General features: G+C 50.5%; 1 protein-coding gene across 1 annotated transcript; it reads left to right on the top strand.

The window, feature by feature from the left end:
• The first annotated feature begins 1,019 nt into the window (after positions 1–1,019).
• On the top strand, positions 1,020–12,018 carry Prkab1 (protein kinase AMP-activated non-catalytic subunit beta 1). The gene is made up of 8 exons (XM_057765512.1): positions 1,020–1,128; positions 1,242–1,409; positions 3,724–3,887; positions 5,044–5,137; positions 5,390–5,504; positions 7,328–7,461; positions 10,527–10,595; positions 10,823–12,018. Exons 2-8 carry the CDS (start codon positions 1,251–1,253, stop codon positions 10,898–10,900), a joined length of 813 nt encoding a protein of 270 aa, XP_057621495.1. The 5' UTR covers positions 1,020–1,128; positions 1,242–1,250; the 3' UTR covers positions 10,901–12,018.
• The last annotated feature ends 5,249 nt before the right edge of the window (positions 12,019–17,267 follow it).

Raw genomic sequence — 17,267 nt, 5'->3', positions numbered from 1 at the left:
GTTTTTTTAAAATATTTATTTATTTATTATGTATACAATATTCTGTCTGTGTGTATGCCTGCAGGCCAGAAGAGGGCACCAGACTCCATTACAGATGGTTGCGAGCCACCAAGTGGTTGCTGGGAATTCAACTCAGGACCTTTGGAAGAACAGGCAATGCTCTTAACCTCTGAGCCATTTCAAGGCTCAGAGGCCCTTTCCAAAATGACTCATCAAAAGGCCATACTCTCAACTTAAACACCAACAAAAAACCCACTGAAACGCCAGTGTTGTTAAGCCTCCAAAGCGTCTACAGGAAAAAACTTCCCAGAAATCTTAAGATCTGCCATTTTTCTCAAACACCAGTCAGATAATCTGCATCCCCCACCATAGTCTACAGAAAATTTGACTTGGCAGGTCCCGAGAGGCCGCTGAGCAGTGAAGGAGCGCTAGGTTATTCTAATCCACACTAAAGTGAGAGCCACTGCATCTAAGGGGAAACCCGTGTGTGTGTGTGTGTGTGTGTGTGTGTGTGTGTGTGTGTGTGTGTGTGTGTGTGTTGGGGGGGTTGTTTTAAGATTATGTGAATGAGTGCACTGCTCGCACATGTATGGGCACCACCTGCGCGCTGGAATCCACGGGGATCGGGATCACCTGGAACCTAAGGCGCGAAGAGTTTGTGCGCCCGGTATCGAACCCCGATACTCTACAAGAACAAGCGCCCCAACGGCCTTACCACCACTCCAGCCCATGGTTTCTTAACACGATTCGCCCTTTACAAAGACCCCATTAACTGGAGAGTGCACAAACTTGGGAACGAGGCGGGCGGCACGGTCGCTCAGTCGGGAACGGGAAGGGGGCACGCGAGCGCCTCCTGCCGGCCGTCACGAAGCTCGTCCCGGGAGCTGCCCGCGACGACCCACTGCGACTGCGCACTGAGCGGCCAGAGGCCGCCGGCGAGCGGACTCTCCCGGAACGGAAACGGAAGTGATGCCGTGCTAGCCTCGAGCGCTCCGTCCCCAGTGACCACCCTTCCTTCGCTGGGCCCGGCCGGAAGCGGAAGTTGCTGAGGGGTGGGAGAAGTTGCCCGAGAAGTGTCAGGTTACGGTCCCGCTCTCGTCGGCGTTCTAGCCGCGGCTGCCTGAGCAGGTAAAGCGGGGCTCGGCGGGCGCGCACGCCGCCGGAGGGGCGTGGTCCGCGGCCGGTCCCGGGGGTCCCGGGAGTCCCGGCCCGTCCCTTCCCTCTTCCCTGTGTCCCCGCAGACCCCCGCCATGGGCAACACGAGCAGCGAGCGCGCCGCGCTGGAGCGGCAGGGCGGCCACAAGACGGCGCGGAGGGACAGCTCGGGGGGCGCCAAAGATGGGGACAGGCCCAAGATCCTCATGGACAGCCCCGAAGACGCCGACATCTTCCACTCCGAGGAAATCAAGGTGCTGAGTCGGGGGGCATCCGAGCCTTCTGGGCTCAGGTGGAGGGGAGGGCACTTTCCTGTGTTCCCGCCACGTTCCCAGCTTCGCACCTGGAGGGAGCTGACCCTGTCACAGCCCTCTTGCTGTCAGGGAACCTGTGATTATTACCGAAAGGAGAGTCACCCTGGGCTTCATTGAACATCATTAAGGAGAAAGCAGCTCTGGGACCGAGTTTAAAACTCTTAATTAATTTGGAGTCGCGCTAGCTGTAATTGAGCACCAGCGTCTACTTTTCTCTTAGGTGTAATTGATTGCACAGCTTGGCGGAAACTTTTCCTCGGCTTCAGGCCGGCCGGCTTTTGCAAAAGTTGGGCTGGGAGTTTTAGTGTTCGTTTTGGAGGTAAACAGGAGCACATCTGTTAAGCTGAAAACGAAGTTGACTAGCAGACTGCCGGAAGTGTTTGGTTCTGCCGCTTCTGGGCCACCCTGCTAACTCTTTCAGATCTGACAAGTCCATTTGAGGAGGTCAGTGGCCAAGAGTCTCCCGGAACAGCAGCCAGCATAGCTAACGACTACTCCACTTCTGCTTTGCTGAAATAATGGCTTGGACTTTAAGCAGACCAGAGTAAATCAATTTTTTGCAGGTCAAGCTAAAAGTTCCTGCTTGAGCCACATTCCCGTAACGACAGTGATGTGGCCAGTGCTTCCAGCCCAGTCCAAGGACGGTGGGTGATTCTAGTGGAAGTAACCGCAGTTAGGAAGGTTGACTCTGCCCAGCATGGCCCGTTACTGTCTGGTTGCCTATTAGTCCTCATTACTTAACAGGTTAATTGCCTGGTCTTCCCTCGCTGGTCCTTTCCTCACCCCTGGCCCCAAACTGAGCTAGGAACCCACATTATTATTCCTTGGACCTTAATTTTGAGTCTAACTTTAAGGAGCCTGCTTCTTGTTACTGTAACTCATTTTCTGGGCTTGCTGCTTTGGCGGAAAGGTGTGTGCTGTGATCTTTGGAGTGCTGTTTTCTCCACTGAGTTGAGATTGTCCCCACCCCTAGAGGTGATTTTGGCCGAGGCCATTTAAGAGGAAGCAAGTATTTGTGTCACCTTGCCTTTTGCTCTCTGCACTGAGCTGGTAAACTTCTTTAGAGGACTGGGTGGTGTTGCTGCTATCCACCGGATGGGATGGGGAGGGGGAATTAAGTGGCACTTCTTCATTCCAACAGTAGTAACCAGGCCGCCCAATTAAGTCAGAAATTCTCCCCATTACCCCAGTTCAGCTTTGTGGCTACAGTTAGTGAGCGTGCTAGAGCAGTGGCTCTCAACCTGTGGGTCACAACCCCTTTGGCAAACCTCTCCGTACAAAAACATATTTACATTATGATTCATAACAGTAGGGAAATTACAGTTATGAAGTAGCAATAAAAATAATTTTATGGTTGGTTGGGGGTCACCACAGCAGGAGGAACTGTGTTAAAGGGTGCCAGCAGGAAGCTTGAGAACCCCTGCTCTAGTCTTTTAGATTAGAGCAGATCAGTGTCTGGAGGTGGAGGCAATAGGCCTTCCTGAGCTCCCTTCAGGGCATTTTCCCATCCTAGAAATCTAGTCTTTGGCTTTTCTTCTGACTGGAGAACTGTGCTCCACCCCAGAGCTGGATGTGGTCCTTTCTCTCTGGCTGGAGTAAGTCGGTTACCCTCTTCCATAACTAGGTATCGTCATTTGCCGTAGTGGCGGGACCAGTCTGCTTTACTTATCTATTGCTCCAGTACTTGGTGAATAGACCCTTCCTCACCCTCTGAATTTGCCAGTTGTAACAGCTCCAAGATCATCCCTAATAAATTTTTACGTACCCGGAAGTCTTGCTTAGTGGAGGGAAATCACATGTATTAAGCTCACCTTGATTCATGGCAGTCTTCTTCCAAGTAGGCCTTATAGCTTCCTCTAGAGTTTTTGTGAAGTCTAATTGCAGTAATAGTAGCTAATGATTAAGCACCGACTGTGGGACTATCTCAGTCTGCACAGTACCTACAGCGGTTGCTTTTCTATCTCCATTCTGCAGGTGGGGGACAGATGCAAGTCTGTTAGTGGCCAGGCTGCCTGATTAGAGTTGCTCTTAGGCTAGCGGTGGTGTGGGGAGGCTGCCTGACCCTGAGTAAAGGGCTCTGCTCTCAGGCTAGCGGTGGTGTGGGGAGGCTGCCTTACCCTGAGTAAATGGCTCTGCTTTCAGGCTAGTGGTGGTGTTGGGAGGCCGCCTGACCCTGAGTAAACAGCTCTGCTCTCAGGCTAGCGGCCTGGTGTGGGGAGGCTGCCTGACTCTGAGTAAATGGCTCTGCTCTTAGGCTCCAGAGAAGGAGGAGTTCCTGGCCTGGCAGCATGATCTTGAAGTGAATGATAAAGCCCCCGCCCAGGCTCGGCCAACTGTATTTCGATGGACAGGGGGTGGAAAAGAGGTTTACTTGTCTGGGTCCTTCAACAACTGGAGCAAACTTCCCCTCACAAGAAGGTAATGGCGGGACTTCATTCCCTCGTTGCTTTAGCTGTGGATATATTCTTATTCATAAAAGCTCTCTGTGAGTGAACAGAATAAAGGATTTTTTTTTTTTTGTAATATAGATGTTGAGTGAGAAACTATTTTGCTTAATGAGTTACAGAGTTCAGATCTCACACCCTAGAAATCACTGGCTTTAAATGCACCGTTTTCAGAAGACAGCAGTCTCTCAGTGGAGAAGAAGTCTGACACTCAGCTACACGTTTCTTCTGAAAAAGTCAATCCTAGTGCAATGGAGAAAGAACGGGCTGGGAACCTCAGAGGCACAGATCTGAGCCCATATTGCCTTCACTAAACAGTCACTCTGTAAGGGATGCTTGGACCTCCCTTCTAGTACTTTTGGGAGGTACATGCTCTGAAGACATTAGCAAGGATATACTGAGATGCTTCTTCCAAAACCCTGGTGTGGGCCGGGCGGTGGTGGCGCACGCCTTTAATCCCAGCACTCGGGAGGCAGAGGCAGGCGAATCTCTGTGAGTTCGAGGCCAGCCTGGTCTACAAAGGGAGTTCCAGGACAGGCTCCAAAGCTACAGAGAAACCCTGTCTCAAAAAACCAAAAAAAAAAAAACCCTGGTGTGGATTGTCTCCATGCTCACTAGTGACCACGCCTGAGCCATGCCCGATGGTTGTTAGAACCCCTGTGCTCCCGTGACTGACAATGAAGGAGGGAACCAGTAGGCCCTGTAACAAGTTAGTTCAGCTCAGGCCAAGAAACAACTAAATGGCCAGGGCTCAAGAACTGCTGGGTAGTTCTGTAAGTTTGTGTTCATGCATGTGAGCTCTGTAACACTGGCCATCTCCCTGTGCAAAGGGAAGCTAGGCTGCTGGTGGCTGCCTTTGTTGGCCTCTCCTTGGCACCCAGGCTGCAGACTGGAGAAACATGAATTAACCATTCGTTGACCTTGCAGTGTTAGGATTCTAGGTTCCTAGTGTCTGAGCAAAGGAAGTTTTCTGGAAACTCTTGCCTGCTGCTTTTTTAAGTGGCTTTCCTGGGTTGAGACTGTGACCATGCATTGTTGAACATGTCTGCTCTCCTGCAGCCAAACTCAGTTGGTCCTGGAGCCAGAGGGCAGCCCACCCAGCTGAAACACTACTTCTTCTCTTTCTGCAGCCAAAATAACTTTGTAGCCATCCTGGATCTGCCTGAAGGAGAGCATCAGTACAAGTTCTTTGTGGATGGGCAGTGGACCCACGATCCTTCTGAGGTACTCTTCCTGCAGCCCCCAGCCCTCTGGGTGCCCGCACACCAACACTGACCACTTCCCTTGTCACTTGCTGTCAGGTCCCTTTTCCCTGTGTGTGGCTCCGAGTTAGACAGCACCAGTTGCCAGGTCATTGGTATAATTGACCAAGAGTAGCTAGCCAGGCGGTGAGACCTCCCAGCCAGGAATTCTAGTCCTCTGAAAAACTCCACAGACCTTCCATGTTATGATGTCTGCCTGTCTGTCTCTTCCCAGCCAATAGTAACCAGCCAGCTTGGCACAGTTAACAACATCATTCAAGTGAAGAAAACTGACTTTGAAGTATTTGATGCTTTAATGGTGGATTCCCAAAAGTGCTCCGATGTGTCTGGTATGAACAGTTACTTTATCCCACATGTGTGCAGGCTGGGTCTGTGCAGCCTGGACATACTTCTCTTTCCCTTGCGTCTCACAATTGAGCAGAAGCTGCCTGGCCAGGTGGACAACTATAGCTCTGCAGTCCACAGCAGTTCATTCCTAACTCCCAGCTCTGGCTGTTGGAGCTTAACCCCAGAGAAGCCGTATGTCACTGCCTTGTCTTGTGGGCTATTCTGTAGTTCCACTTGGCTGTAGGAACAGAACCAGGCGGGGCTGAAGGGGCCCTAGAAGGACACTGGGTCTGTAATGAGCCAGCACCAGGGGAGCTGCCAGCTCACTCCCCACTCAGTGTCTGGAGAATTGCAGGCTGACAGGTGATAAAGGACACCTCAGTGACCTTGGCTGTCACTTGTGTAGTCCATTAGCTCCTTGTCAGGCTTCTGAGAGAAAAAGGCTGCATAGCACAACTCTCTTTTCAGTCCTGGTAGACAAGAGTCTTCTAACCACGGAGCTTTGGGGACTGCGGTCCACCCACACCCCATAGGAAGAAACTACCTGGAATGTCAAGGGACAATTGAAGAGAAATGATGTGTAGTAATCCCGGTGGCAGAGGCAGCTGTGCTTCCTCTTCTTGTACACAGGGGCTGCTTCCTGGGCCCTGTGGGAGACAGTAAGGGAATCTTCGGGAGTGCACCCAACAGTTGGAGAGAACAGATTTAGTTCAATTCACAGATTTCCCATCATCTCCTGGGCGGGTCTGGAGGGTCTGCCTCTGGCGTCTCACTGTTAACCACTTCTGACATCACAGCTCTAAACTGACTGGCGGGCTTGGCTGGCTGTGGATCCGGGTGCTCTTGCATTGGGATCCCTGGCTGTCTCCGGATGACCAGTCACGTATTCTCAAATAGGCAAAGGGTGCAGCATGACGGCGCTGTGCATACTCCTCCCCCGTCTGGTGTGGGACTTCATCTGCACGCCAAAGTCTTGAGTCAACCTGCGGCCTCGCTGCTGCCGGGTGCCCCTCCCCCAGCGCTAAACCCCTTTAGACACTCAAGTTCTCATTTGTTTAATACGATGTGCTTATTCCTTATGGCTCAGTTTCCTGCACTGAATGCTTTTCTCAGTTTTTCTGCTGAGATGTGGTTGGATCATGTAAAGGGAGCCCGACCTAGAAAATGATGTTGAGAAAGTTGGCAGTTGGACCAGCTTAAGGATCAGGTGACCAGAGCCCATCCTGATGTTTGGATAACAGCTCAGTACCTCAGCCAGCCAGCCAGCCAGCCAGACGTCAGTATTTGGGATGCTTCTGACCTGAGGTGCTGTACTTTCAGAAGCTTCTTAATTGTGTCTGGATAGTAAAGATGCTCAGACCTGAGAGTGAGGAGCCAAAGAGACTTTACACTTAGGTCTTTATTGTTATTTATTTTTGATATGTTGGTGCCTCGTAAAACCTATTTTATTCTGCCTGGGAGAGCTCGTAACTTAGGCTAGGCCACTTTTCCCACTTTGAAGCCTTGAACTTGTGGCGTTCATCAAACTCAGCCTGAAGAAGGAAGCCTTTCCTCTGACAGGAGAGGCTAGGTCATTAGGAATGGCTCCCGCTAGTGTGACCCAGACACCTAGCTTTGCCACAACGGTCCTTTCATTGGACCGTCTCAATTTACCATTGAGGTTTATTCCGAGCACCCAGATTCTACAGGTGTTTTTCATCCCTTCTGTTCCTCCTCTGTCTTGAAGAAAATAGGAGTCTGTATTGAGGGAGCAAGGACAGAAAGCTGGATAAGGAAGCCATAAATCAGCTTAGGTCTTAGCATCCTTGTCACCATCTTCCGACAGAGCTGTCCAGCTCCCCACCAGGACCCTACCATCAGGAGCCTTACATCTCTAAACCGGAAGAGCGGTTCAAGGCCCCACCCATCCTCCCGCCACACCTGCTGCAGGTCATCCTGAACAAGGACACGGGCATCTCTGTGAGTACGCCGTCCAGACCCCTGCGAGGTCGTGCTCACCTGCTCTCCTCCTTGCCCACTTTTACACTTGTGTCGTCCACTGTGGGGACTGCCGTGGTCCTCGGATGCGGAGGGCACAAGCTGCTGGTGACGAGAAAATATTTAACCACCCCTTCTTGGTCAGCTAGATCTTGGAATTCTTCCTCCGGCCATAGCATTTTAGAATCGAATTTTAATTACCAAGTTGCTTTTGGAAACATCAGCCCTCCTGGATCAGAATTTAAGCTGTCGTAACACATTTCCTCTGTGAAACTGTCCAGTGACCTGCAGAAAGGAAACATGGAGCCTGGGCCTTGAGCAGCCAGCTGTTTCCTGTGGCTGGTTTTCCATTCTTTTAACCTAAGTTGTCCATACTATGTAGCTCTGTTCATAAGGCACGATCTTACCCATTGTCTGCCGCTGAAACAGAATAGAAACCGAGGTGCTTATGAAGAAGGGAAGTGGTTTGGCGTAGGCCGACAGCTGTGCCGTACACAAGCATGGTATCTATCATGCCGTCTGTGGGAAAGCAGGCGAGACTTGAGCCCCTTTCTAACAGAGCCCTCAAGATGCCTGACCCACTCTCAGGGTGCCTCCATCTAACGCATCACCAGTTACTGCCATCTCCCGATAGTCACTGGGAACTAAGGTCCTAGTACTTGAGCTTTACGGGACGCAGTCAAATCGTAATAGGCACTCAACACTCTACCCATAAGTAGACTCCACGTGCTGGTGAGCGTGATGTGTCTGTGGGGACCTTCTCTTAGAGCAGTCATTGCTGGACCACCAGGGCAGTTTAGTGTTTGCTACTCCCTCTCCAAAGGCCCAGCTTTCTCAGGTACCAGCCTCCCCTCTGTGCTGAGAGTCCATGCACAGAGAGCAGCTGGTGTGGTCATCTCTCTCTATCCAGGAGGAGGCTGGGGATAAGAACCAGCAAACTTCAGATCTTCTAGCTAACTGTGTCCAGCGCTAAGTTGGCAATGGCTCATACAGATGGCCAGTGGGGTCTGCAAAGACCCTTAGCTGCTATCCTAAAAGATTCAGGTGAGGCCACTCCCTCCCTCCTCTGAAACAGTTCAGAGGTTGGAAGACATCCAGCACCTTCTAAGCAAGGAAGGCGCCTCCTCCCGCCAAGGGAGCCATGAGTAGGGAGAACCTGTGCCGGCACACTCTGACACAGGCAGCCCTGGGCTCTAACAGTTCGTTTCCAGTTACAGAGATACTGAGTGGCATCCCCAGCAGAGGTTAGAGCCCACTGTCTTGAAGGTTTTGAGAAATCCAGCACATTGTCACTGTGGTCAGCCTCTTCTCACAGTTGTTCCTCGTATCCAGCAGAGATTTTTACCCTCTGCCAGTGTCTTCCCCATAGCTATTGTTCTGCCTCTCCTATCCTACCTTTTAGAGATTTTGCTTATGTCATATGGTTTTGTCTTCCCGTGTCTGACTTATTTAATGCCCACAGAATTCATGTTGTTGCAAATGACAATGTTTCCTTTTTAAGGCTAAGCCACATGCCATTGTCATAGTTTCTTTTCTATTGCTGTAATAAGGTATTGGACAAAAGCAATTTAAGGGAGAACAGGTATGTTCTGGACTCCTAGTTCCAGGTTTTAGCTCATCCTAACAGGGAAAACAGCAGCAGAACTTTGAGGGAGGTGGTCTCCGTGCATCCACTATCATCCAAAATCAATGCATGCCTTCTGCCCACCTCCTCCATATGGTGCAGTGTCCCATCCAGGATGGTGTGTCCTGTGTTTGTGACTCCACAGCATAGCTGTGGTGAATAGTGCGGCAGTGAACGTGAGTAGACTGATGTCTCTTCAGCTTCCAGATTTTGTTTCCTTTGAATGCACTCATGCATTGCATGCACACGCGTGAGCACACAGATACACACAGACACATGGTTGTGTGTCTAACTCTAAGGATCGTCCATAGACAATACTGAGTTATGTGTTCATTAACAGCACAGAGTAGATTGTAATGGTCTCTAAGCACACAGAGAAAGTGATGAATGTAACTGGTCCAGTGCAGGTATTCCACAGAACTTGCACAGCCCAAACATGACGCCCTAGAAACCGGCACATCCAAGCTGTAGTTCTTGGGAACTCCACCAGCAGTTGGCTGAAGCAGCATTCTGCTGAGGCACAGAGGCCAACTCTTGTTCTCTTTCTGCCAGGCCTGCCGAGCAGGGGCGCTCAGGGAACCTGCGACAAAGCTGTTAGCCTCTGAGATGCTAAGCCTGACTGCAGGACAGGTGCATTGCTGGGAGGCTGGGCTGCCAGGGCAGAGCTAGGTCTAAGGCCTGGGAGTCCTGCTCCTCCACCTCCAGTTCTCTCGTGCCTGCAGGCTGCTGTCCCCAGCAGATCCCAGACTGACCGCTGCAGCTCATTAGGATGCCGCTTGCTTCTCCTGCGTCCTCTGTACAGTGCGGGGAAGGCCATCCAGCTTCCTTTGGAAGGCCCGGTCACACCTTCTCAGAGCTCTTGCTTTCACCCTTCTGGGCTTCACAGGCCTGCTGGCAGCTCTTGAAGGCACTAAAGTACTGCGGTTCCCTGAGGGTTGAGTGATAAGAACACACCTTCCCTGAGTGAGGGACCGCCTCGGCTTTGAGTCACCACAGCTAATCATAGCCTGTACCTCACTGTTTTCCGTGTGAGTGTATTCTCTTAGAGTTGGGGATGTGCAGTGAAGAGACTGTCGGGGCTCTTGTGGTGGAGAGGTGTGGTGAGGTGGTGTCCATGTGTCCACTTCTCAGGGGTGTGTAGACACAGCATATCTTGTGTTCCGGGGAAGTGTTTCAGTGGGTCCTTGATCTTCTGCCTCTTCTCTGTAAGGATGGGACAGGGATTCCGGCCAGATGAAAGCTTGGCTGGAGTATTCCAGTCCATGATAGATTCAGCCTTCTCTACTGTCGGCTCCACAGCCCTTCCACTTCCCTGCTTGGGAAGACAGGTCCTCGGCTACCCTGCCTGTGCCGTGAAGCAAGGGAGGAAAATCATCTTGCCTTCCATATCCTGCTTGTTCACATCTCCCTTTGTTCCCTCCAGTGTGATCCAGCACTGCTTCCGGAGCCGAACCACGTCATGCTGAACCACCTGTACGCACTCTCTATCAAGGTAACGGCTCGTCTGGCCTTAGAGCAGTTTCTGAGCATGAGGTCTGAGGACCTGTCGTGCCAGGATTGCCGGGAAGTGTTGACAGCCAGGGCAGCTTTTGGGGTCTGTCGGGTTCTGGTTTGGATTCTGCTCAGGAGCTGCTTTCCTTAAGCCTGTGGCGAATCTCGTGTCTGCTAAAGTCTGTGTCCCTGACTCTGTCCTGCCTTTGGTCATTCCCACCCTCTTAGGACGGCGTGATGGTGCTCAGCGCAACTCACCGGTACAAGAAAAAGTATGTCACCACCCTGCTGTACAAGCCCATATGAGATGCTGAGAGCCAGCCATGGAGCACAGGGACAGCAGGCAGTGCTGGGCTCTCCACGTGCATGCAGATCCTCACTTCACTCTCTGGGACATTTCACCCCTACCCTAGTCCTCCTTGAAGGCTTGTCCAGACACAGCCTCTCTAGAAGAGTCCAGAAATGGGGAAGGGATGGCTGCCTGCAGTGCACGAGGCTAGTGTACTCCAAACATCCCCTCGGCTGGCCAGAGATGTCTAAAGCCAGACCTGAGTGCTGGCACCTTGCTAGTAAAAACTGGGGAACAGGGACTGAAGCCACACAAAAGTCCTCATCGTATTGTCCAGGGTCGATGGCCTATACCTGCTGGAGCCTCGCTGTGGACGTAAGCAATATTCAATCCTGCCTGTCCTTCCAAATCAAAGCAGTAGATTGTAGATTCAATGGAAACTCAGATGTCTGATTTCCAGGTGCAGCTTTGCAATCGTTGCCCGACACTGTGTGCACTAAGGACCTTTTTAACTAGAATGGCTGGCTGTCCAGTCCTACCTAAGGCAATAAGTCACCAGGGTGAAACTGTAGATCATGTGACTTCGCTCAGCAATAACTGTCCTCAACACAAACTCCAAACCCACTGCCGTATTCTCCATTAAGCTGGATGATCCTGAGGACTGGCCACCATGCAAAGTTGTCCGCTCCTTACTTCAACTGTGATGCTGACAGTGTTACCATGACGACTGTCGAAGCACCCGCCCTTTAGTTCCAGCATGCGCTGTTCAGCTGGGGACCTGTGTCTTCAGTGAGCAAAGGGTGTCACAGTGGTTGCTATTGCTCGTTCTAAAAGAACTTGAACCCCTATAGCAATCACCTAGATTCTCAGTAGGACAATGTCTTTGGGATTCGTGTGAATGAACCTGTTTTACACTCATCTTGATTTCCCTGGTGATGCCACAGATGTGCCCATTGGTGTAGGTTCCTGTCACCTGTCAGCAGAAATTACCAATATACCCTTTGTTTCTGCTGAACAGGCGGGAACTAGCTCAGTGGTGTCAGTATCTGGCTGAGTTTGGGTTCCTTTTTGTTACTGTTTTCAAAACACTGAATTGCTGTCATCTTGATGTGTAAGTTTCAATAAAGATTTGTAAAACTAACCAGAGGGAGTTTACATTCTGTTTAGTTTCTTGAAGAGTAGACCTTCCAGGTCTGTCTTGTAACTCTGTGGACAAGACAGCTGTGAATTCCCACTGGCTGAGGGTCAGATGCGGAGGCACCTGCCCATCATACCTGTGGGTGCCCGAGAGTGAGGCAGGAACTAGAAGAAAATTTCGTGTGTAAATTAGCTCTTGGGGCGCTGGGGAGATGCACTATGTGAGCATGAGAATCCCGGTTCAGATCTCCAGCATCCACATAAAAGTCCTGTGCTTGTAACCCTAGTGTTGGGAGGAGAAACAAGCAGATCCCAGCACCCATGGCCAGCCAGTCTAGTTAAAATACGAGTTTGAGGTTTAGTGAGACACCTTGCTTCAAGAGAAAAGGGGGAGAGTGACAGGACACCTGACCATCCTGTGGCCTCCACATGCGCATTTAAAAAGTTAGCTCCACTCACAAGGGGCTGGAACACCCAAAAGTGCAATGTAAAAACTAGTTCCGAGGGCGCCCCGTGAGAGTGACAGTCCCCGGATCATAGGTGGCTCCTGAGGGAGATGACTAGTATCCCAAAGTGGCAGACGGCAGGCACAGCTTCAGGAAACGAACACATGCATTCTATGCGCATATTTATTCAAAGATCTCATTTTCATATTTCAAAGAGCAAAAGAAAGTCCACTATAGTCCAGAAGATGCCCAGAGATCCCAGACCCAGAAGCTAAAGGCAATGGTGTAAATTACTTCCAAGAAACGGAAAAGGAGCAGCTGTGTGGCCAACCCACAGAAGTACAGCTACCTGTCTGGTTGTGTTCTGTGACCCAGGTTACACTTTCTTCGTTAGCTACCGTTCTCTGTAGATGAGGACAGGCTCCATGGTTATTTCAAATTGCTTTTTAGTGAAGATGTATTTCCTTTGTCTGAAAACGTAAACATAAATTACAGAGACAAAGGTAAGGCCTGGAAAATCATTAAAATGTAAGGCTGAATCAAAATGTAAGTGGTTTCTCAGTATCCTCAGGTGACTGGTTCTTTCTCAGCTCCCATTATGAAAATCTCCAGACACTCTAGTCACAAATAAAATGGTATAGTATTTCCATATAAGCTACACGCATCTTCCTGTATGCTTAATAAAATGCAAACTTATGCAAATAACTAAGCTGTATTATTTGGGGAATGATAAAATCTGAAGTAAATCTTTTTTTTTTTTTTTTTTTTTTTTTTTTTTTGGTTTTTCGAGACAGGGTTTCTCTGTGGTTTTGGAGCCTGTCCTGGAACTAGCTCTTGTAGACCAGGCTGGTCTCGAACTCACAGAGATCCGCCTGCCTCTGCCTCCCAAGTGCTGGGATTAAAGGCGTGCGCCAACACCGCCCGGCCCTGAAGTAAATCTTAGTAAACAACTTTAGTTTGGAGGCCCTGTGTAACATCTTTCTAGGCAGTCAACCTCAATCATATATGAAGACACCATATCCAGAGGACCCAGGCAAGGCCACTTCCCTTGTCTCTACTTGTGGGTAGATGTGAGGGCAGTTAACAGTGCTCTGCGACTAGGTTACCAGCCTGACATGTAAGTCTTGAGCTGTTCACCCCATAGCAGATGTAGCTGTGAATCGCATGGCTTCTAGGGATGTCCTCTCCCTGGAAAACGAAGGGTGAACTAAGCAAGATGACACCTGGACCCCCTTATGTTACACTGGGAGCCACAAAACAAGTGAGTTGTGTCCACAAACAGGAGGTCAGGGCACCAGACAAGGAAATTACAAAGTAACATCAGCTCATTAGGAAGTCCCAGACATCCATGACTGAGGTCCGAGACCAGGGCATTTCAGAGAACAAGGTTCCTTGAACATGAACCCAAGTTCACATTCAAGCTTACACTGAATTCTGGTGGTTCATCCACCATGATCTGACTAGGTCCCATCCAAAGCCCAGGTGTAGGTGCTGTTTAAGAAGTTGTTAGGTCATGAGCCCCCTGCCCAGCCCTCATGAGGGAAGCTTTACCACAGGACTTCATGACTTTTGCCATGTGAGGACAAAGCCCTCTGCCCCCATGGAGAAGTTCAGAAACAAAAGGTTCATCTTGGAAGCCTACCGCAGCCCTGGCCAGGCAATCACACCCATAGCACCTTGTCTCAGATTTCCCAGAAGTGCACGGAATAAATGTGTTCTTTGTAAATGACACCGTCTCAGTTGCGGTTTCCAGTAGCAACACTACTCAAAAGCATCCACCTGTGCTAACGGTCTGAACCGTGTTGTGAAGCCCTACACAAAAGCATCCGCCCGTGCTAACGGTCTGAACCGTGTTGTGAAGCCCCATACAAAAGCATCCGCCCGTGCTAACGGTCTGAACCGTGTTGTGAAGCCCCATACAAAAGCATCCACCTGTGCTAACGGTCTGAACCGTGTTGTGAAGCCCTACACAAGCATCTGCCCATGTTAACAGTCTGAATTGTGTTGTGAAGACCCAAGTCTGGGTCAGTCATTGAGTGTATCCTGCTTCCAATGAGTCTGCAACACTTGTACCCAGCAGGTTAATGGACAAACAGAAACTTGAGCCTTCTGCCTCTGAGCCTCCCATCTTGAGGAGAAAGCAAGGAAGTCATGACTGTATTTCTTATAAAGCCCATCATCCCAGTTAACTGTAGGAATCATCCGGTCTTCCTGAGAGCTCTGAGTCCGAACCTTGTAGGAGATCCTACAAGCTGGAGCCTGGTCTGTGGGACCCAGCTACTGTCTCTGGAGTCCACATCAATAGCGCCCCCCCCCCAGGAATTCATCTCTCTGTCCCATGTGGAAATGCCACAGCCAGGGAAACAGGAGACAGCTCCAGGTGCCCAGCCTGTGTCAATTGCCCTTTCCCCATTTTGTGGCTCTGTGAAGGAGCCTGAGGCACGCGCAGTAGCAGTCACTTTCAAAGTCCTCTCTTCCACCTCTAATAACCCCTCTTGGCAAACAGCTCGATTACTCATTGACAGACCCAAGGGGAAGCCGCCATTGCTGTACTGTATTTCCACCCACAGCCCCCTCAACTTCAAGGAAACAGGTCCAGCATTTGATGGTTCCTGACAGAATAAGCAGCAGTTAAACCAGCAAGAAGGATCTGAACAGAACCGCCTCTGACTGGAAAGCCAGAACAGAGGCTCAGACTTAGTGTTGCTAGTGTAGGTATGGGGGAAGAAGGCTCTCCGGGAATTATAGGGCATTCATAGCACTTCCCCGACCCTCTCCCCATTGGATATCACTCAGAGCCCATACCTGTGGTGACCAAAACTAACTCTGTCACTTAGAATCGCTGTCAGTCTAGCAATCTGTAGGGTCTTGGCTGAGAACCACTGCAAGGAGACAATGTAATTATGGTGGAAGCTCAGCTGCCCCACCCCTGCAGGGCCAGCCCCCCCCCCCCATTCCACCCCTTTTGTCTTTCGAGACAAGGTTTCTCTGTGTAGCTATGGCTGTCCTGGAACTCACTCTGTAGACCAGGCTTGGCCTCGAACTCACAGAGATCCGCCTGCCTCTGCCTCCTGAGTGCTGGGATTAAAGGCGTGAGCCACCATCCCCTGCAGCCTCATCTCTTGATGTGGGTCTTCTGAACTAACCTTTGGCAAAAAGGTCCTTTTCTGCAGACTACTCCCTATGACCCGGGGGAACTGGGGTAGGCCACTAGCGTTTCAATGTCCTTTATTTGGCAGTCCAGTCCGAATATCAGAAGTAAATTACAGAGACTGGAAGGTCCGCAGGGATATACAATACAGGATCTGCTGAAGGAGGCAAAGAAAGAGGCAGAGAGATAAAGGGGAAAGAGAGAAGGAAAGGAGAATTTACAAATATATTTAGAGGAGCAACCAGTAAGTGAGAAATGGGCATGAAGAAGGAAGAAGAAAAGCCAAGGATGCATGCTTATGATGGAGATTTCCTTGGGAGGGCTGGGCTGCTTGTATGTAGGACTAGGGGAAGCTGGGGTACCAGAAGCACCATGATGGTTAACACTTCTTAGGCCAGCATCCTTGACACCCGTCGAGCATGGCTCTTAGACCAGCATTGGGTGCTGCGAGAATGAGAGAGACACCAGAGGAAAAGGAAGAAAGGTTATGGCAGAGAATGAAAAGGGATCAGGAGGAAAGAGACATGAAAAAGAATAAAGAATTAAGCAGGCTGCTGGCCACTGTAGTTCAAGGACAAGAAAGAAAGGGAGGTAGGCTGGGAGAACGGAAGGGGGCCAAAATGGACAGGGACCAATGTGCCTATTGCAAGAAAAGAGGCTCTTGGACCAGGGCATCCTCATCCCCTGCCGGTCACCATGGAACACCCCCCTCTTACCGGTAAAGAAGCGGGGGACTGGGGACTACCGGCCAATGCAGGATCTGAGGAAGGTTAACAAAAGATGGAGGACATACACCCCACGGTCCCCAACCCTTACAATCTATTAAGTACTCTACCATCATCCCACGTTTGGTACACTGTATTGGACTTAAAGGATGCTTTCTTCTGCTTGCGGTTGCATCCTGAGAGCCAGTCCCTTTATGCCTTTGAATGGAAGGACCCAGATCTTGGACTTTCAGGTCAATTGACCCAGACCAGGCTCCCTCAGGGATTCAAGAATAGCCCGACCCTCTTTGATGAGGCCTTACACCGGGCCTTGGCAGATTTTCGGGTTCAGTACCCCTCCCTGATATTGCTCCAATATGTTGATGACCTCCTTCTGGCGGCCGCCTCAGAAAAGGAATGTCAGGAGGGCATAAAAGCCCTCCTACAGACATTGGGACAATTAGGATATCAGGCATCAGCCAAAAAGGCTCAAATATGTCAGAAACAAGTCATTTACTTAGGTTATCAATTGAAAGATGGACAGAGATGGCTGACCGAGGCGCACAAACAGACTATCACTAACATCCCTGCCCGCCCCCCAGTACCCCCGCCAGCTGCGGGAGTTTCTGGGAACAGCGGGGTTCTGCCGCCTCTGGGTCCCAGGATTTGTGGAGATGGCTGCTCCCTTATATCCTTTAACCAAGCAAGGGATGATGTTTACCTGGGAAAAGGAGCACCAGGAGGCCTTCAACAATATAAAAAAAGCTTTGCTAACCTCACCCGCATTGGGCCTTCCAGACATTACCAAACCCTTCGAACTGTTTATAGATGAAAAGCAGGATATGCCAAGGGGGTCCTGACCCAGAGACTGGGCCCCTGGAGATGTGCTGTGGCCTATCTGCCCAAGAAACTCGCCCTGTCTACGGATGGTAACAGCTATTGCAGT

The sequence above is a fragment of the Chionomys nivalis genome, chromosome 3, assembly GCF_950005125.1.
Source record: "Chionomys nivalis chromosome 3, mChiNiv1.1, whole genome shotgun sequence".
In the NCBI taxonomy this organism is placed as follows: Eukaryota; Metazoa; Chordata; class Mammalia; order Rodentia; family Cricetidae; genus Chionomys; species Chionomys nivalis.
The sequence above is the reverse complement of the archived record's forward strand: the minus strand, read 5'-3'. Positions and strand labels throughout refer to the sequence as shown.

Coding starts and splice junctions, on each gene's coding strand:
- Prkab1 (XM_057765512.1), top strand. CDS start 1,251: ATGGGCAACACGAGCAGCGAGCGCGCCGCGCTGGAGCGGCAGGGCGGC. Junction 1,410..3,723: donor TCCACTCCGAGGAAATCAAG/GTGCTGAGTCGG, acceptor CTCTGCTCTTAG/GCTCCAGAGAAGGAGGAGTT. Junction 5,505..7,327: donor AAAGTGCTCCGATGTGTCTG/GTATGAACAGTT, acceptor ATCTTCCGACAG/AGCTGTCCAGCTCCCCACCA.